This window comes from Borostomias antarcticus, assembly GCF_949987555.1.
Source record: "Borostomias antarcticus genome assembly, chromosome: 18".
NCBI lineage: Eukaryota > Metazoa > Chordata > Actinopteri > Stomiiformes > Stomiidae > Borostomias > Borostomias antarcticus.
This window is the reverse complement of record NC_140251.1, coordinates 24,479,221-24,498,050: the sequence shown is the minus strand read 5'-3', so window position 1 is coordinate 24,498,050 and position 18,830 is coordinate 24,479,221. Positions and strand designations below refer to the sequence as shown.

General features: G+C 45.7%; 1 protein-coding gene across 1 annotated transcript in view; it reads left to right on the top strand.

Moving 5' to 3' along the window:
- LOC311320986 (uncharacterized protein) overlaps positions 1-18,830 on the top strand; it is a gene marked incomplete at its 5' end in the record, with an annotated part of 67,465 nt that overhangs the window by 31,493 nt on the left and 17,142 nt on the right. Inside the window, 3 exon segments of the mRNA XM_084452853.1 lie at positions 326-499; positions 14,726-14,899; positions 15,632-15,678. Coding sequence (XP_084308979.1) covers positions 326-499; positions 14,726-14,899; positions 15,632-15,678 — 395 coding nt within the window.

The following is an 18,830-nucleotide window of genomic DNA, read 5'->3' as shown; positions in this document are numbered from 1 at the left end:
GAGATTAAAACCTGTAATTTGAGCTGTATGTGTTCATTTCCCCCATATCAAAATATAACATGCTGTATACTGTAAGCTATCATATTAAACGTTTGAGAAGCTTCTCCTCTTGAGGTTGGCGTATTGGTTTGAAGGCTAGGAATGTTGTAGGTCACTGGCCAGAGATGAGGTAGTCTACGAGTTATTGAAAGCTGGGTACCCTTTATTAAGCCTTAGGCTACATATGACATGTGTATATTAATGTGTATATTATACAAATCATATCATTAAGATTAGCATGTCATTAAGGAACAAAAAGTCATACATGTTTACTTTGTAATTTCAGACTCTCTAGATGTTACCTCAACGAAGCCTCATGTGAAGTGCTGGCCTCAGCTCTCAGCTCAAACTCCTCCCACCTGAGAGAGTTAGACCTGAGTAACAATGACCTGCAGGATTCAGGAGTGAAGCTGCTCTCTGCTGGAATGGGGAGTCCACACTGCAAACTGGAGAAACTGAGGTCTGTATCCCTGAGCATATTCACATGTTAAATGATGGGATTTAAATGTCTAAGTAATTGTACATCTCTGTCCTTGAAGAGGGATGTTTTGAGCATCAACATTCAACTTGAGAAATTATCTTTGGACTACAGTACATACAGTAGAGTTGACAAAATAGGGACTATCATCTCAAAGCATACATACAGACATATAGAGACTGTAGGTGGTGGGTGGGTCCTTTATTGAAGGAACAAAGACACAATCAAGACTAAATACAAATGTGGATTAGGTACAAAACAGAGGTGCTGCTAGGATCCCAAATCATTAGGGGTTGAGGGAAAAGCATCAGGGGCTGAAGTTTAGAGGCAGTGACACCTGTTCATTTTGGTTTTTGGGGGGGCCGCATATATTTAGGGAGCCCATTTGGGTTCGCCTCTATTCCTGTAGAAGAAATTTAAAATCCAGCGCGAGCCAAGTATATCCATGTAATGGCGGCGGACGGGGCACTGAGAATGCAGCTTCTAAAAAATCAGTTGTTTTCATCAATCTGTCTTTATGAATCGCTAGTTGTGCTTACATAGAGCGTAGGCCTGTTGTGGTTTTTCACATGCCTCTGTAATATGATCTTTAGAAACGTCTTTAGAAACGAAATAGCTTCCTCACTTGCTCCAGCACGCATGCGCACAGTGCGCAAGTGTTGCTCCAGCCAGTGCGCATGTGTGCTGGAGCAAGTGAGGAAGCTATTTTGTTTCTAAAGACGTTTCTAAAGATCATATTACAGAGGCATGTGAAATACCACAACAAGCCCTCGCTCTATGTAAGCACAACTAGCGATTCATAAAGACAGATTGATGAAAACAACTGTTTCGCGGCAGAAAATAGATTTTTTAGAAGCTGCATTCTCAGTGCCCCGTCCACCACCATTACATGAATATACTTGGCTCACGCTGGATTTTAAATTTCTTCTACATGCCTCCGAGTTACACCAAAGTTATCTCGGTGAGTCAAACGTCTTATAATATGCCGTAAATAAGGTCCAGGTTGTCAAAAACGAGTATTCTCCTTTAAGTGGCATCAAAATGTACTCTTTAGTGTGAACTAAATCAACAACATCAGCACGGTTCAAACAGAGGACATAACTTCTCTCTAGTATGCTTTGACTAATCTGAAGCTATCACTGACTTGGGACACCCAGGTGTTGGACCTCTCAGAACACCACAGAAGACAGGCTCACGTCCTCCACCTCCACAATGTAACCTGCTGAAGTAGCAGTGGTTGTAACTGAACGTATCGACTCCTGTGTGTCACATGAGATGGTCACCTGAAACACAGATCATGATGAGAATGAATACATTCTGATGAACATAACCCATACAGCAGCATAGAAGCTCACATTCAATATAACAACATGAACACAACCCATACAGCAGCATAGGAGCTCACATTCAATATAACAACATGAACATAACCCATACAGCAGCATAGAAGCTCACATTCAATATAACAACATGAACATAACCCATACAGCAGCATAGAAGCTCACATTCAATATAACAACATGAACATAACCCATACAGCAGCATAGAAGCTCACATTCAATATAACAACATGAACATAACCCATACAGCAGCATAGAAGCTCACATTCAATATAACAACATGAACATAACCCATACAGCAGCATAGAAGCTCACATTCAATATAACAACATGAACATAACCCATACAGCAGCATAGAAGCTCACATTCAATATAACAACATGAACATAACCCATACAGCAGGGATCTTGCTGGTGTTTATCTAACAAGCATGTCAGTCATATATTTTGGAGCACGGTTGTGGAGTGATTTATAAACCAGTAGAAGAATCTTGAAGTCTATTCTGAAGCTGACGGGTAGCCAATGCAGAGCCTTCAGGACGGGTGTGATGTGAGCCCTCCGTCTGGATTTTGTAAGGACTCGTGCCGCGGTGTTTTGTATAATTTGCAGACGATTGATGGTTTTCTTTGGTAGGCCACAAAAGAGGGCATTGCAATAGTCCAGTCTGCTGGTTATAAATGCATGCATAAGTCTTTCAGTGTCGGCCTTTGAAAGGAAGGATTGCACTTTTGCCATGTTTCTTAAATGATAGAAAGATACGCTAGTTATGTTATTGACATGAGATTCAAAGTTCAGATCAGAGTCGACTATGACACCTAGATTTCTAACCTGGTGTTTGGTGTTTAGTGCCAGTGTATTTAAATGTGTGTGTGTGTGTGACCTCAGACAGGTGAGGGGGAGGTCTCTGTATGACCCTGGTGACCTCAGACAGGTGAGGGGGAGGGCTCTGTATGACCCTGGTGACCTCAGACAGGTGAGGGGGAGGGCTCTGTATGACCCTGGTGACCTCAGACAGGTGAGGGGGAGGGCTCTGTATGACCCTGGTGACCTCAGACAGGTGAGGGGGAGGGCTCTGTATGACCCTGGTGACCTCAGACAGGTGAGGGGGAGGGCTCTGTATGACCCTGGTGACCTCAGACAGGTGAGGGGGAGGGCTCTGTATGACCCTGGTGACCTCAGACAGGTGAGGGGGAGGGCTCTGTATGACCCTGGTGACCTCAGACAGGTGAGGGGGAGGGCTCTGTATGAGGCATGTGTGAAGGCGAGGAACGTCGGGGTCTTGCAGGGGGTTGGGTTCCACCAGTGGCAGGGGGTTCTAGGTGGGGGGAGCAGTGTGAGGTTCAGGTTGTGGGTGCTGTATAAGCCCCCCATCCCTAAAAGGACAGGGGACTTGCAGTGGAGAGTGGTGCACAGGGCCCTGATGACCGAGCGCTTTCTGGCCGGGCTTGACCCCGGGGTGGGGGAGGGGGGCCCATACGGTGGTGAGGTGGAGACGGTGGTTCATGTGTTTTCTGTTTGTCTTGTTCCTCTGTTTGTGCTGTTACAGCCCTCATGTGTGAGGTTGGGGTTTGTGTTTTCTAAGGAACTGTTTGTTTTGGGCCCACAGTACACGTGCAGGAGGAGGGCAAAGTGTGTTTAGCTCAATGTTGTGTTTGGGTGAGCTAAGTTGTCCATTTGGATTACAGGGAGGAATAAGGTGAGAGGGGCGGGGCCACGGACCCAGTCCAGGTGGTTAGGGGGAGGGTCTCTGCTTCTTAGGGTAGAATACACCTATTTTGTGATCAATAACAATGTGGCTGAGTTTGAGAGGGTGTGGGGTCTGGGGGTGGCAATTTGTACGGTGGGGGCAGATGGGCTTGATGTTTGATAGTGAGCTGATGCCGTTCTGTGCTACTGTGTGTGTGTGTGTGGGGGGGGGGGTTGTTGTTGTGAGTGTGTTGACTCGAACTTCATCTTCCTGCTTGATTTGAAGGGGGTGATTTGTGTATGTTAAGGAGGGTATTTGGTGTCTGTTTTCTCCCTAGTGTTTTTGTTTTTGGGGGGACTAAAAAGGTTCGGGGCTAGAGGAAGAACATTTGGGGCGTCAGGTATGAGGCTCCCCCTGCAGAACACTTCTTTAGTCTCAGAGACATTCAGCTCCAAGGAGCTCTCCTCCATCCGGGAGGTCAGGGTGTTGACATACTCAGAGTATGTGGACAGTGACTGCTCCTTCCTTATCCAGACATGCACAATTGTCACTTTTCGGTGAAATTTGCTGTTTTGAATCCAAAATAGGCCACCTACGTGATTCGTGCAGATCTGATTTTGGGGAAGGGGTCAAGAGCCTGAAGCGACTTACATAGAAAGATAATAAATCTGTGAGTCTGTGAGTGTGGACATTGGGATTGAGCCAGTGGAGCGCGAGAATCTGATACTGTGGATGTATGTTTGGATCTGTATGCGCGGATATTGACAGTCAGTTAAAAAGCAGCAAGCGAAACTGAGTTCAAACTCAGTTCACTAGTCACAGTTCAGCGCAAGCCCAGTCTGGGACCTGCTGTTTGGAAAAAGCCAAGATGCCACAGTGCTGTGTGGAAGTGCGTGCCAGCCACAAACCTCCATAGAGAAGATCAACTGAAACCCCCAAAAGTAGCCTACCTGCAGTCGTAAAGCCCAGGAACATACCCCCCTCACATTTCAAAATATAGGCTTTACCCCCCCACTTTTCTAATCTCTCAAATTACATTTATTTTGCCTGCCACTCTTGGGCGATCACTCAGCTGTTTGCCTGCTGTGTTTCTCTCACTGCAAGGTAACCGCAGCAGGGTAACGAGCAAAACCTGCTATGGATTTTCAGAGACTTGGCTGTTCTCATGCAATGAAAGCGGAATGGATTCAATTGGAGATGTGACTCGTCTCTGTATGTGAACTGTTTTATTCTTACCACTGCGTCAGGTAGGAGTAGGATATATGCTAGTAGCTAATTCAGCTCATCAAATAGTTGTGTAACTGGTGGGGCTGCTGCCCTTTTGGTCATTTCCTTTGTAAATGTGAGCAGTATCATTGGTAGCCTACGTTGCATTAAATGGGTTAATAATGTTAAATTGACTGCACTTATATAGCACTTTATATCCAAAGCACTTTACAATGGCCTCATTAAACCATTCATACACACATTTACACACCAATGGCAGTAGCTGCCTTGCAAGATGCTAGCCTGCTCATTGGGAGCAATTTGGGGTTCTTGCGCAAGGACACTTCGACATGTGGACAGGAGGAGCCGGGATTTGAACCGCTGACCCTACGGTCATTGGATGATCTGCTCTACCTCCTGAGCCACAGAACTAAATTTGTACTTTGAACTTTATTTTGCTCTTGTAATTCTGTTAGATTGTGACCAGCACCAGGGTCATTCTAAAAATCATCCAATAAATGATCATTTGGTAGCTTATAATAAATAAATCCCTGCATCCCCCCCAGCAGGTGTGTTTTCTCTGCTCAGGCCTCCGTCTCTCTTTCTCACCCCTAACCAGTTGGCATGTCTGCTTATCTGGGCCACCAGTGTCATGTCATCTGCATACTTGATCAGTGTTGGCTCCTCTCTGTTACCATGATGCTGTACCCAGAAGAGGATGGGGAGATGCTCCATCTAGAATTATTACAGCTACGTACTGAGGCCTGTGATGAAGGAATTCTTCAATCCATTAGATCAGTGTTGTGTTGACCTGTAGTTCATGAAGGTGACTCAGCAGTGTGTGTGTGTACCGTATTAGAAGCAGATGAGGTCTGTGAACAGAATCCTGGTGTAGGGGGAGTCCAGGTACTCAGCCACTGTGTGTAGGAGAGAAGGACTGGCCTCTCTGACCCCTCGGCTTGCAGGCAAACTAACGTGGGTCTAGACCAGGACGGGCACGTGCACTTCTGCCGCTCTAGGAGAAAAACTATTATGCCGCGCCTATCTACAACGTAGGCCTACAGTACCATACCAGCAGCAACAATAAACAAATGTTAATATGCCATACACATAAACTAACCAAATAGTCTAGTGCAGGGGTGTCAAACTCTGGCCCGCGGGCCAAATTTGTCCCGCAGTGTAATTATATTTGGCCCGCGAGGCAATACCAAATGACTACTAGAGCTGGCCCGCCAGTATTATACAGCGCATTCACCGCTAATACTACAAATCCCATAATGCTCTGCTGTTGTTTTGGCGTGTCAATCAAGACAGGACCCAGAAACGCCCTCTCTTCTGTGACAGTAGTCACATACTACAACTGTAACCGTGTTAAAAATGGCGAAAAGAAAGGCAGAAAACAGAAGCTTTACGTTATGTTACGTCTCACTGTGATAGAGACACCTGTGTTGACCTAGCCGGCCGCTGTGTTTGCTCTGTTCCTGTTCATTCAATCCTGTCTGCCTTCTTGCCGGCCTGTCTGCCTGCCTGTCTGCCTGGCTGTCTGTCTGCATGCCGGCTGTCTGTCTGTCTGCCTGGCTGTAGGACAGTCAGGATTTTACAAGCTTCTCTACTGAGCAGATGGAGCACCAACACTTGTGTCTGAGGGCGTATTCACATATGTTAGTGCACACCATTGATGCACACCAAAAGCGAAAGTGATAAGTGCATATTCAATGTTAAAGTAAAACTTGGTTGGGTCCATATTAAAAATTTTATTTGTTCAATGTTGGCCCGCGACTTTGTTCAAGTTTTAAATTTTGGCCCACTGTGTATTTGAGTTTGACACCCCTGGTCTAGTGCAACGCTAGTCTCTCTAGTTGGTGTTAGTTGTGTTAGTTTAGTGTCCTCAGTGTCAACAATATATACATGACACAGCATTATGCAGATCCATACCAATAACACTCAGGTCTGCAGAGTAAATATAACCTGGTTCCACATTCTCTACAGCAGAGATGACAGCACATCTCATTTACTATTAATACAATTGTAGCTCCTTGTAATTGTGTAGCAACTCATCATGTAATAAAGGCTCATAATGTAATAACGGCTCATAATGTAATAACTTATTACATTATAAACTAACAAAAGTTCATAATGTAATAATCACCTCATAATGTAATGAAACCATGCGCTCATAACGTACTAACTGATTTGCGCATAATGTAATAACAGCTGATAATGTAATATTACTAAATACTAATGTAATTACATTATGAGCCTTACTGGGGCCGCTCATAACAGCTCATAATGTAATAATGGCTCATATAGTTAGAAAAGTGTTAATTATCATCATTTTTACCTCTGCCATTCCTGTGGGGGAGGAGGGTAATGCTTTCACTTGTCTGTCTGTCTGTCTGTCAAACAATACATACAAAACGTCAAACATCAAAAAATGATTGCCCTTGCATGCCTCGCAGCCAAACGGCTGATATTAATGAATTGGAAAGTGAGAAAACCAGGCTGTTTCTCTAGAAACAGGTGGCTAGAGGACTTCCTCCATCTTCTAAGTATGGAAAAGGCCACATCCATCCTCAGGGACATGGACCAGGACACTAGCGAGCTCTGGGACACACTAAGGCTGTTCCTACATTCACAAGAACATAGGTATTTTTCCCTACATAAGCAGTATTCAACACTACACAATCCAATATCCTACCTCTTATAAATAGGACTAATTCCCAGACTGACGATCTGTGTGGATAGGTAGAGCAATCAGGAAACGGATGCACTGTGCCCCCCCCCCCCCCCCTCCTCTAGATCATTGTGATTGTCGTTGTTTTCATCGCTGTCTTTTGTGTTGTTGTTGGTTAGGTGTCTGTTCTTGTTGTCTTATGCTTTGTGCATTGCAATGTAGCTGTCCTGTTTTTGTTTGTTGCTTATTGTGTATTGTGAGCATGTGGTTGTCGTTGTTGTTTTGTGGGTTTGTCGCTTGTTTTGTGTCGCTGATCGTTGTGTGCTTTGTTTGTAAGCGTGTTGTCACCTTGCGAGCTGTCTTTGTTGTCAAAACAATAAAAACTATAAATATAAAAAAAGAAGAAAAAAAGAGAAATGCTATATTAAATTTCTAGGTATGATGTTAAAGACATGTAAGGCAACTAGGATATGAAATGAATGTGTAATGCTTTTGTACGCACCGAAACTGTCTTAACAATTGTAAAAATTGGAAATTGGATCCTTAAAGTCTTAAAAGGCATTGAATTCATTCATCTTAAAATGAGGCCTTTATTTAGAGTAGTCTACTTGTCCACCTCTCCCAAAGGTAGTTTGTGTTTGAATACATAGACAAGCTACAGGTCAGACACGAAGCGCTCTGATCTAGACGGAGCACATTGGAACGCTCTGGGGCATGGAGGACCGTCTGAGGACAACCTAGAGCAGGCATGGAGGACCGTCTGAGGACAACCTAGAGCAGGCATGGAGGACCGTCTGAGGACAACCTAGAGCAGGCATGGAGGACCGTCTGAGGACAACCTAGAGCAGGCATGGAGGACCGTCTGAGGACAACCTAGAGCAGGCATGGAGGACCGTCTGAGGACAACCTAGAGCAGGCATGGAGGACCGTCTGAGGACAACCTAGAGCAGGCATGGAGGACCGTCTGAGGACAACCTAGAGCAGGCATGGAGGACCGTCTGAGGACAACCTAGAGCAGGCATGGAGGACCGTCTGAGGACAACCTAGAGCAGGCATGGAGGACCGTCTGAGCACAACCTAGAGCAGGCATGGAGGACCGTCTGAGGACAACCTAGAGCAGGCATGGAGGACCGTCTGAGGACAACCTAGAGCAGGCATGGAGGACCGTCTGAGGACAACCTAGAGCAGGCATGGAGGACCGTCTGAGGACAACCTAGAGCAGGCATGGAGGACCGTCTGAGGACAACCTAGAGCAGGCATGGGCAACTTTGATTATAGAGAGACACATGTTTTATCCTCACTACCCGAGGGCCAGGTTGTAATCATGCACTTCTACCAGTGGGATATTGTAACCCCATCACTCAATTAGCCAATTATAGTTACTACATTAATGAAAAGAACTAAATATATGCCGGTAATCAAAGTTTATTGGATGGACTTTCAATTTCTCATATATAAATGGATTTAGTAGGACCTAGGCTAATGCTTCTATTCATTTAATGAACTCTGCACAAAACATTCCCACTCCTGAGTGGTATAGTCTACCATTATTTCAGTGCAACGGTCTCAAAAATGATGTACAAATGTTAACACTGACACCAAGTGCACCAACTAATATTCATGTTCATAGTGCATTTTTACTCTGCCATCTCATACCATGACGTGTTTCCAATAAGCATGCATTCATCTCAAAAGCCATTAACCTTCACCCACAGGTGAATCAGTATAAAGTTCTGTGTTAATGAGATACTTGCGGCCTCTCCTGCTGACGTACAATGGACTCAATGTCAATGTTTGTGCATCAATCTGCATGAGCTGGAACAGAGTTTCATCTGTCAGCCTGTTTCTCTCTTTTGACTTGATGTGCTTCATTGTTGAGAAGCTGCTCTCGCAGATGTAAATGTTCCCAAACATGCTGGCCATTGAGAGTGCGAGTGAGTTTTTGGCCGCTCATGTTTGTTTTCGTCGTGTGTTGGTCATCCATGGTGTTGGTGGTGTCGTCGCGGAGGCCGGCAGAGTGCAAACCAAGAGGAAACAGTACTGGGCTACAGCGCTCTGGCGCCCTCTATCGGTAGACAGTAGACTACGGTTCAAATGTGGACAAATGCCGTCAATGACAAAAAACTGATATTTGGAAAGCAGGTGAAATTTATTGATATTTGGAAATTGACTCACGAGCTCTAGACAGTCTGGGGCCTTTCTCTTTCTCGCTCGGTGTTGTTTCGCCGGTCTAGAGCGGAAGCGCGATGACGCATCGCATAATCATCCGGTCTGGACCGGAAGAAGAACGGTTGTTGTAATGTTTTTACTGTAGGCTGCACAGGGTGAAGTTTCGAGTAGATAACATTCGCGATGGCATCACCAGGCATCACACCGACGAAATTTGTAAAAGAAGATGCGAGGAGAACTACCGGTTAAGGAAAAATAAAGCAAGCGGATGTTGGAGGCGGGCTCTACAGGCTCGAGCCGGATGATGGGGCGGGCTTAAGGCAGTAAAGTAAATAGATACCAGGCCCTCCTCTACGAGGAGAGACGCAAGGCTAATAGATACCAGGCCCTCCTCTACGAGGAGAGACGCAAGGCTAATAGATACCAGGCCCTCCTCCCCGAGGAGAGACGCGAGGCTAATAGATACCAGGCCCTCCTCCCCGAGGAGAGACGCGAGGCTAATAGATACCAGGCCCTCCTCCCCGAGGAGAGACGCGAGGCTAATAGATACCAGGCCCTCCTCTACGAGGAGAGACGCGAGGCTAATAGATACCAGGCCCTCCTCTACGAGGAGAGACGCGAGGCTAATAGATACCAGGCCCTCCTCTACGAGGAGAGACGCGAGGCTAATAGATACCAGGCCCTCCTCCCCGAGGAGAGACGCGAGGCTAATAGATACCAGGCCCTCCTCCCCGAGGAGAGACGCGAGGCTAATAGATACCAGGCCCTCCTCTACGAGGAGAGACGCGAGGCTAATAGATACCAGGCCCTCCTCCCCGAGGAGAGACGCGAGGCTAATAGATACCAGGCCCTCCTCTACGAGGAGAGACGCGAGGCTAATAGATACCAGGCCCTCCTCCCCGAGGAGAGACGCGAGGCTAATAGATACCAGGCCCTCCTCCCCGAGGAGAGACGCGAGGCTAATAGATACCAGGCCCTCCTCCCCGAGGAGAGACGCAAGGCTAATAGATACCAGGCCCTCCTCCCCGAGGAGAGACGCGAGGCTAATAGATACCAGGCCCTCCTCCCCGAGGAGAGACGCGAGGCTAATAGATACCAGGCCCTCCTCCCCGAGGAGAGACGCGAGGCTACGCATTGAGTGGGGGCGGGGGCCGTATGCGGCCAGCGTGCCGCCAGTTGCCCATCCCTGAGGGAACATTGGCCCACGTAAGGGATGATGTGGTGTTCAAGCTGCTGGGACTGAAAGCGGGAACAAAGCCAAACACAGCTAGCTCTGATAGGCTGTAGCATCTACAAACGGGCGCTCAGTAGAATAGCTAGAATAACGTTAGCCTTTAGAAGCTAGCTAGTTAGCCAGCAAGAGCGCTAGCTGCTACTGAACGCTCCTGTTTGTCTGTAGACTATGCTGTATCTAGCTAGCTCACTAATGCTAATAGCTAGCTGTGTTTTGATTTGTTCAGTTTCAGTCCAACTAGGCTATGTATAGAGTGCTTGCTAGCAAGCTGAGTTTCAGACAATTTCATAGCTGCATGATATGCTGATATCGTATGATTCAAAAGGTTTAGTACTAACTAATGTTAGCTAGCCTATCAATGTTAGAGCTACAAGGCCACAGATGGCAAGCTGAAGGTAACTAAACGTTACGTGACTGAAAGCTAAAGTTTGACTATCGACATGGAGGGGGACCTTTGTTGGAACATAACCTGGCGTCAGGTTTCCATTCACTATCAGATTCAGATCCTGTCTAGAGCTCGCCTCTTCAAAACTGTCATCCGGTACTGTGGGTAGCCTACTGGTCATCTGGTACTGTGGGTAGCCCACTGGTCATCCGGTACTGTGGGTAGCCTACTGGTCATCCGGTACTGTGGGTAGCCTACTGGTCATCCGGTACTGTGGGTAGCCTACTGGTCATCTGGTACTGTGGGTAGCCTACTGGTCATCCGGTACTGGTCATCTGGTACTGTGGGTAGCCTGCTGGTCATCCGGTACTGTGGGTAGCCTACTGGTCATCCGGTACTGTGGGTAGCCTACTGGTCATCTGGTACTGTGGGTAGCCTACTGGTCATCCGGTACTGGTCATCTGGTACTGTGGGTAGCCTGCTGGTCATCCGGTACTGTGGGTAGCCTACTGGTCATCTGGTACTGTGGGTAGCCTGCTGGTCATCCGGTACTGTGGGTAGCCTACTGGTCATCTGGTACTGTGGGTAGTCTACTGGTCATCTGGTACTGTGGGTAGCCTACTGGTCATCCGGTACTGTGGGTAGCCTACTGGTCATCTGGTACTGTGGGTAGCATACTGGTCATCCGGTACTGTGGGTAGCCTACTGGTCATCTGGTACTGTGGGTAGCCTACTGGTCATCTGGTACTGTGGGTAGCCTACTGGTCATCTGGTACTGTGGGTAGCCTACTGCTGCATCTGGTTTTGTTTGCGGCCAGGATGCTCAGAGCCTCTCACTGTCTGCTAGCTAGCGACAACATGGGGAAGTGCAAATTCACCGGAAATGGTCTATTCAACCAAGCTTGTTTCTGCTTTAGCTTGGTGCTATCTGCTGAGCATTAGCTGTGCTGTTAGAAACCCCAAGCGTGTTCCCTCCCTGGCTCAGAAACAGCCTCTCACAGGGGGTGAATATAGACTGCAGGCAGTGCGGTTGCACTGGGGCCTGTGGGGTGAGAGGGCCCGTAGAGAGAGCAGGGCCTCCAACCAGGTTTTAGGTGGAGAACGGGTGAGTTACCACTTCAGAATCACACCTGCAGCGTGAACTCAAATTAAAGTGTAATTTGCTATGTATACCCTCTAAAAGGCATCCCACCTCATGTTTTTCTCTCCAGAAAATAGTCTGCAGAAGTCTTACTCAATAACAAAATTATATGCTTATTCTACATAAACAAATACACTTAAAACGATTCAATTAATAAACGTGTCATATTTTTGTCATACACAGATGTGCAATGATGATTGCTGGGTAATACTGTATGTTCTTGTCCAATGTTAAGTCTCTATTTGATCAGACACAAGACAGTATGGTACACTAGGCGCAAAAGGTGAACTGTTGACGGGGCGGCTGTAGCTCAGTTGGTAGAGCTGGTCGTTCAATGATCGAAGGGTCAGTGGTTCGAATCCCAGCCCTGACTGTCCACATGTCGAAGTGTCCTTGAGCAAGACACCTAACCCCAAATTGCTCCCAATGAGCAGACTAGCACCTTGCATGGCAGCTACCGCCATTGGTGTGTGAATGTGTGTGTGTGAATGGGTGAATGAGAGGCCATTGTAAAGCGCTTTGAGTGCCGCTAAGGTGGAAAAGCGCTATATAAGTGCAGTCCATTTACTATTTGAACCTCAATTGAGTGACACACATTCAAAAATGTGAACCTCAATTGATTGACATTAAGTCCAAACAATAACATTAGGCTATTGTTAGATGTACTGTACATTTCAAGACGTTATATATACATTATGGTAGAGTCCAAGAGTTCAATATTAAGGGCATTGTCGACGATTTTGCTCAATGCAAGAATAGTGGAATGCCATTCAAATAGGTGAGTAATGTTAGCCTACAAGTGTTTCTCAAGGGGATTTGGGGTAGGCCGTGCCCCTGCAGGTTGTTATCATGGAGTGAGGTCGCCGCTCAGCGCCTGTTTCATTGTGTAGCCAACGTGTTTTTCAGATGTTTTTAAGAATATTAGCTAAGATCAGCTAATGAAGGCATCTCTGTTGTGTGAAGCCGACAGCAACAAGCCCTGGTTAAACTGAGTGCAGAAAGTTTATCGATGTCAATAGTAAACTTATCGTTAGCTCTTATCCACAGCTCAACTATTTACAGTAGTTTATAGGCGAGTTATCTACAGTAGCAACTTGCTTGCTGATGTGTTGTTTTTGCCTAAACCTTCCCAGCCATAGTTATGTAAAGTTGACTTGATTTGATTGAGCCTCTGTTTGTTACTGCGTGAGCGCATGGTTCTGATGGCTTTCTGACCTCTCCACTTCGCCAGTACAATAGCCAACGTAGGCTAGCTAATTCAACAGCACACTGTTGTTAAAATGTGTATAGACTACAGTGTGTGTGTGCTGTGTGTGCTTCAAGTAGTGTGCACTAATAGGGCCCATCATAATAAGCTCACTCTGGGGCCCATCGTAACTACATTATGCCACTGGCCTCATCATATCACATCATATCCCTTGATAATAGAGTGTGCTACGAAGGACGCACAAACAGACTATTCTTTTTCTTTCTTTCAAAGTTTTTTGTATTGATATTTAGCAAAAGGACAAAAACACGAAACCCTACTCACCCACTTTCCTGCCCACATATCCAAACCCTGACAAAGCACTTAACAATACTGAAAGCAGGGATGTAGTAAATTAATGAATGATAAACTGTAAATAAAGACGAGACAGACACACTAAACCAAACAGTACAGAAAAGGGAAGGGGGGTAGATGAGGTAGAGGGGGGGGGGGGTCAGCATCTAGTCATCTGGGGGGATAGTAGTATTGTTCAAATAGTCAATAAAGGGCTTCCACGTCTTGTCAGATGATAGTTTGGAGTTAGTGATTGAGATTCTTATCTTGTCCAGCGTTATGTGATTAAGAACCTCTTTCAACCAGCTACTGTGTGAGGGGGGGGGGGGCGGGGGTGTTTCCATTTGAATAGGATGAGACGTCTAGCTAGCAAGGAGGTGAGAGCCAGCACTCGCTGCTTTGCTGATGAGAGAGTGGCTGTTATGTGTGTAGAGATCCCAAATATGGCAGTGAGTGGGTCGGGTCTGAGGTCTGTGTCGAGTACTGAGTGTACCGGAAATTTTGCGCCAGAAATCTGTCAACTCATGGCAGGACCAGAACGTGTGTGTGTGATTAGCAGGTGATTGCTTGCACCGATTACAGGTGTCGTCAGACTCTGGGTATATTTTTGCAAGAGCATTCTTATTTAGCATGGGTTACAAGGAAGAGAAAGCATATCAAAAATATTGACTGACAAAAAAGATCACTTTGTATTCAAGAATCTGACAATGTGTGAACCAGGGCAGATCCAATGTTCAAATATTTGTCTGTAGGAAGATGGAATATAATCCTTCAACTCTCTCTTTTCACCAGCAGAGGGTAGTAATGTGTTTGTATCGATGTGTTTCTACAGGCTGTCGGGCTGCATGGTCACAGAGGAAGGCTGTGTCTCTCTAGCCTCAGCTATGAGGTCAAACCCCGCCCACCTGAGAGAGCTGGATCTGAGCTACAATCACCCAGGAGACTCAGGAGTGAAGCTGCTCTCTGCTGGACTGGAGGATCCACACTGGAGACTGGAGAAACTCAAGTAAGGAGAGAGTTTTAAATCAAGTGGAAGAACATCACCCAGTGTCTCTTATGTAGCCCCCCTCTCTGAACTAGATGGTCTCAACTTTCACAGCCTACGAGTCTCTTGACAGAACAGACACAAATCACCCTATAACCAGAAGGGCACTTTGAGAGTGCAGACCTCCACCCATGATGCATGTTGTCAGCATGTGCAGTAGCATTAGAGAACCTAGAGGAGACAAATGTCAACAATATACTGGTGGTGCATCAGCTGGGGTTGGTCCCACAGGGGCTCTTCAGCTCTGCTCTCTGATGTATTTCAGCTACCTAGATAGCTACATATGACAGGACCCACAGCAGTAATCTGGCTAGCTATGAGAATAACTAGCTAATTCAAAGCAGTTGATCTTTGCCTTCATGCCATGATTCAATTATTTTGGTCCTAATACCCACAGAAAATACAGGGATAAACAGCCATGGATGTATTAAACATGGCAAAGTACCCGTAGGTGCTGGTCTGGTCTCTCTGGCATGGGCAACAAAAGTGAAAAAAGATTTTTCAATGAATTTGGATCCTCCCCGTGATTCAGATCCGCTCTCTCTAATTGAATGGGTTCTTCCTTGGCTCGTGCTACAGTCACCCTTCCACGGGAAAATAGGTCTGGTAGTTTTTGCATAATCCTGCAATCTACCTGTAACTAACAAACGTCTCATTGCATCATCCTCATCATTCCTCTGCTTATTCCTACAGTGTGGATCATGGTGGAGAGATCAGGATCAGACCTGGACTTAGAAAATGTGAGTATTGACATTGACATTGATTATTCATGTGTCTTAACTGAAGATGAGTTCACCACCATTATCTACTTGGGCCTAGAAAACAGGGGTCATACAAAATACAATACAATCTGTCACAACTGTTCAAACACCTAAGAGCTGCTTACACTTGAACTATATTCATAGTGATGGGTACATATGCACACACACACGCACATACACACACTCACGCACGCACACACACACTTACACACAGCACACATATGCACACACACACACACGCACGCACACACACAGCACACACACAGCACACACACGCACACACATATGCACACACACACACACACACACACACACATATGCACACACACACACACACACACATATGCACACACACACACACACACACACACACACACACACACACTCATAATTGTTGGATCAGCACCACGTCATGTCCAGTCCCTGATCAGAATCCGGTGAGAGGAGAGGTTTTTAGAGCCCTCTTAAGTGGTAATGACGGGGATCTGCTCCCACTAAGCTTTGGTATCAGTGTTGGATCCTCTGATGCTGTTGTTGGTATCCATAGAGAACAGGTGGATGGAATGATGTTAATACTCTGCTCATTTGTTCTGAGGAAGTTGGTGATAATCTCACTCTTCTAATGGTGCTCATGTTTCCATAACAGTGCTTTTCAGTGGCGTGTGGTGCGAGTAGCCAAGGGAGGCAGTGCCTCCTCCCAAATCTGAAATGAAACAAATAATTGATAAAGCAAGATTAAAATAAGAAAAACTGTAAAAATATATATCTACATTTAACATTCATGGATTACCCAAAACATTTTATCCTGGACAGTCATCAATCACAGTGTCTTTAGGTTCACCCTCCAAAACGTGTTTCTATCAAACCCAGAATCAAAGGATTTGAGTACTCAAGATGACTCTGTGTGTGAATTAGCTCATGCCTGGTTAGAATTGAGAGTTCTAGCTGCTTTGTATGTGTGCTTGTATTTTCTGTGTATTTGTTGGAAAGGGGTTTATTGATGATTGGCCTACACTGCATGTCAGTGTGGTTGTGCTGGTGACTGTTTGTCATCCATGGCAGAAGAGTTCACAGTGCAGTGGGACTCAGAGCTGTCATTATTACTAAAGTCTGGAACCTTGTGAGACCATCCTGGTCCCTGGAGAGAAACAGACTGTGAGCTTGTTGTTGAGGTTATAGGTCAGAGCTTCCTTGTCTGTTTTGGTGTGTTTGTGTTTTAAGTGTTTCAGACGAAGGGAAGGAGGAATGTGAGTTAAGTTGGGCTACAAGGTGAAGAAGCCTCCCCCCTTGGCTCTCCTGACTTGGGGAGATGGTCTGTCCTTTCCATAGGTCATGAACTAGATAGGGAAGCGTGTGTGTGTGTGTGTGTGTGTGTGTGTGTGTGTGTGTGTGTGTGTGTAGTTGGGGGTGATAATGTAGGGTAGTGAAGTGTAAAGTTGTCACTAATATGACTTAATGATCATTTATTGTCTCCACAGTCTCTCTCTCTGTACCCAGACTTGGGTCTGATTCCCACAGGCGTCTTTTTAGAATGTCTCTGCTTGTCCTTGGGTTTATGTCTGACCTGGTCCAAAGTCAATTCATGTATATTCATGTTGAAAGACAAAGACAGAGAGAAAGAGAGAGAGAGGGGGGGGGGGGGAGAGGGTGATTTGGGCATGTTTATGTGTGTAGAACCTGGGAAGTGTGTGTGAGAGAAAGATGTGTGTGTGTGTCAGTGTTAATTTTGACAGCAAATTATGATTTTGTTTTAGTCATAGTCTTTTGACTAAAATGCCATTTAGTTTTAGTCATATTTTAGTCATCTGACTTGTTTTAGTTTTAGTCTTTAGTTGACTAAATATCATTACGATTTTAGTTGACAAAATCTACCATAGATTTAGACAACTCAAATTTAACAGGCTTAGTTCAATCAATCAATCAAGTTGGATTCATATAGCGCCCTTCATGAAACCCAGAGCGCTTTACAGAGTCCAGTATTCATTCAGACAGTCATACCGGTGGTGGTAAGCTACATCTGTAGCCACAGCTGCCCTGGGGCAGACTGACAGAAGCGTGGCTGCTTCTGTCAGACAGTTTCATAATGAAGCATTCCTCTCCCCCAGTCTGATGCTAACTGTGTTTGTGCCTGATATAGCAAGCTATAACATTATCATGATGCTAACTGTGTTTGTGCCTGATATAGCAAGCTATAACATTATCATGTCAGCACTAGTTGGCTAGTCAGGCTAGCTAACATCAGGCACAGGCTAGCTAACGTCACACCGGAGGAGAGGGGCTATGGCGGCGCCAGGTAGCTAACTGTTCGTGTCTTATCCATCTAGCTACAGTATAACATTAGACAGCAGCAGTAGTTGCTTAGCTAGCTTACCCAGACTAGCTAACGCTAGATACCCCCGCCAGCCGCCACAAGCATAGCCCCACTTGTTGCTAGCTAACCTGTGCCTAACATTAGCTAGCCACTAACGTTAGCGTTGCAATGATCAGACACTTCAGTTCTCCCCCGCCACAAACCTACGTGAAACACTGGTTTCTTTTAGCTTGTATTGTATTTGAAGTATTTCAGAAACACACCAGCTTGGGTTTAGCTAATACAGTAACGTTAGCCGGGGGTGGGGGGTGCTTACCTTCTCGTGAATTTCGGGATGACTGTTCTCCAAATGTCGCTTTAAGTTTGTTGTATTTTTGCCAGTAATTTCACCCCACACGGTTTACAAATGGTTTTGTTTTCCTTTGCATCAAATATGAAGTTTATCCAGATGTCTGCTCCCCTCTTTCTCCCTGTGTGCGAACGAGGACAAAGACATTTCTGAACTGTGGTCATTTACTGAACAGTTCAGGCGCAGTCGGGCTGTTAGTTGACTTCCCGCCGGCCGGTGAGCAACGGTACTATTCAAATGTAGGCTAAATACACACAGGCTACCTGTAGGTTATTATATTATATGTAGGGCTAAATACACACAGGCTACCTGTAGGTTATTATATTATATATAGGGCTAAATACACACAGGCTACCTGTAGGTTATTATATTATATATAGGGATAAATACACACAGGCTACCTGTAGGTTATTATATTATATATAGGGATAAATACACACAGGCTACCTGTAGGTTGCATCCAACTCGTTC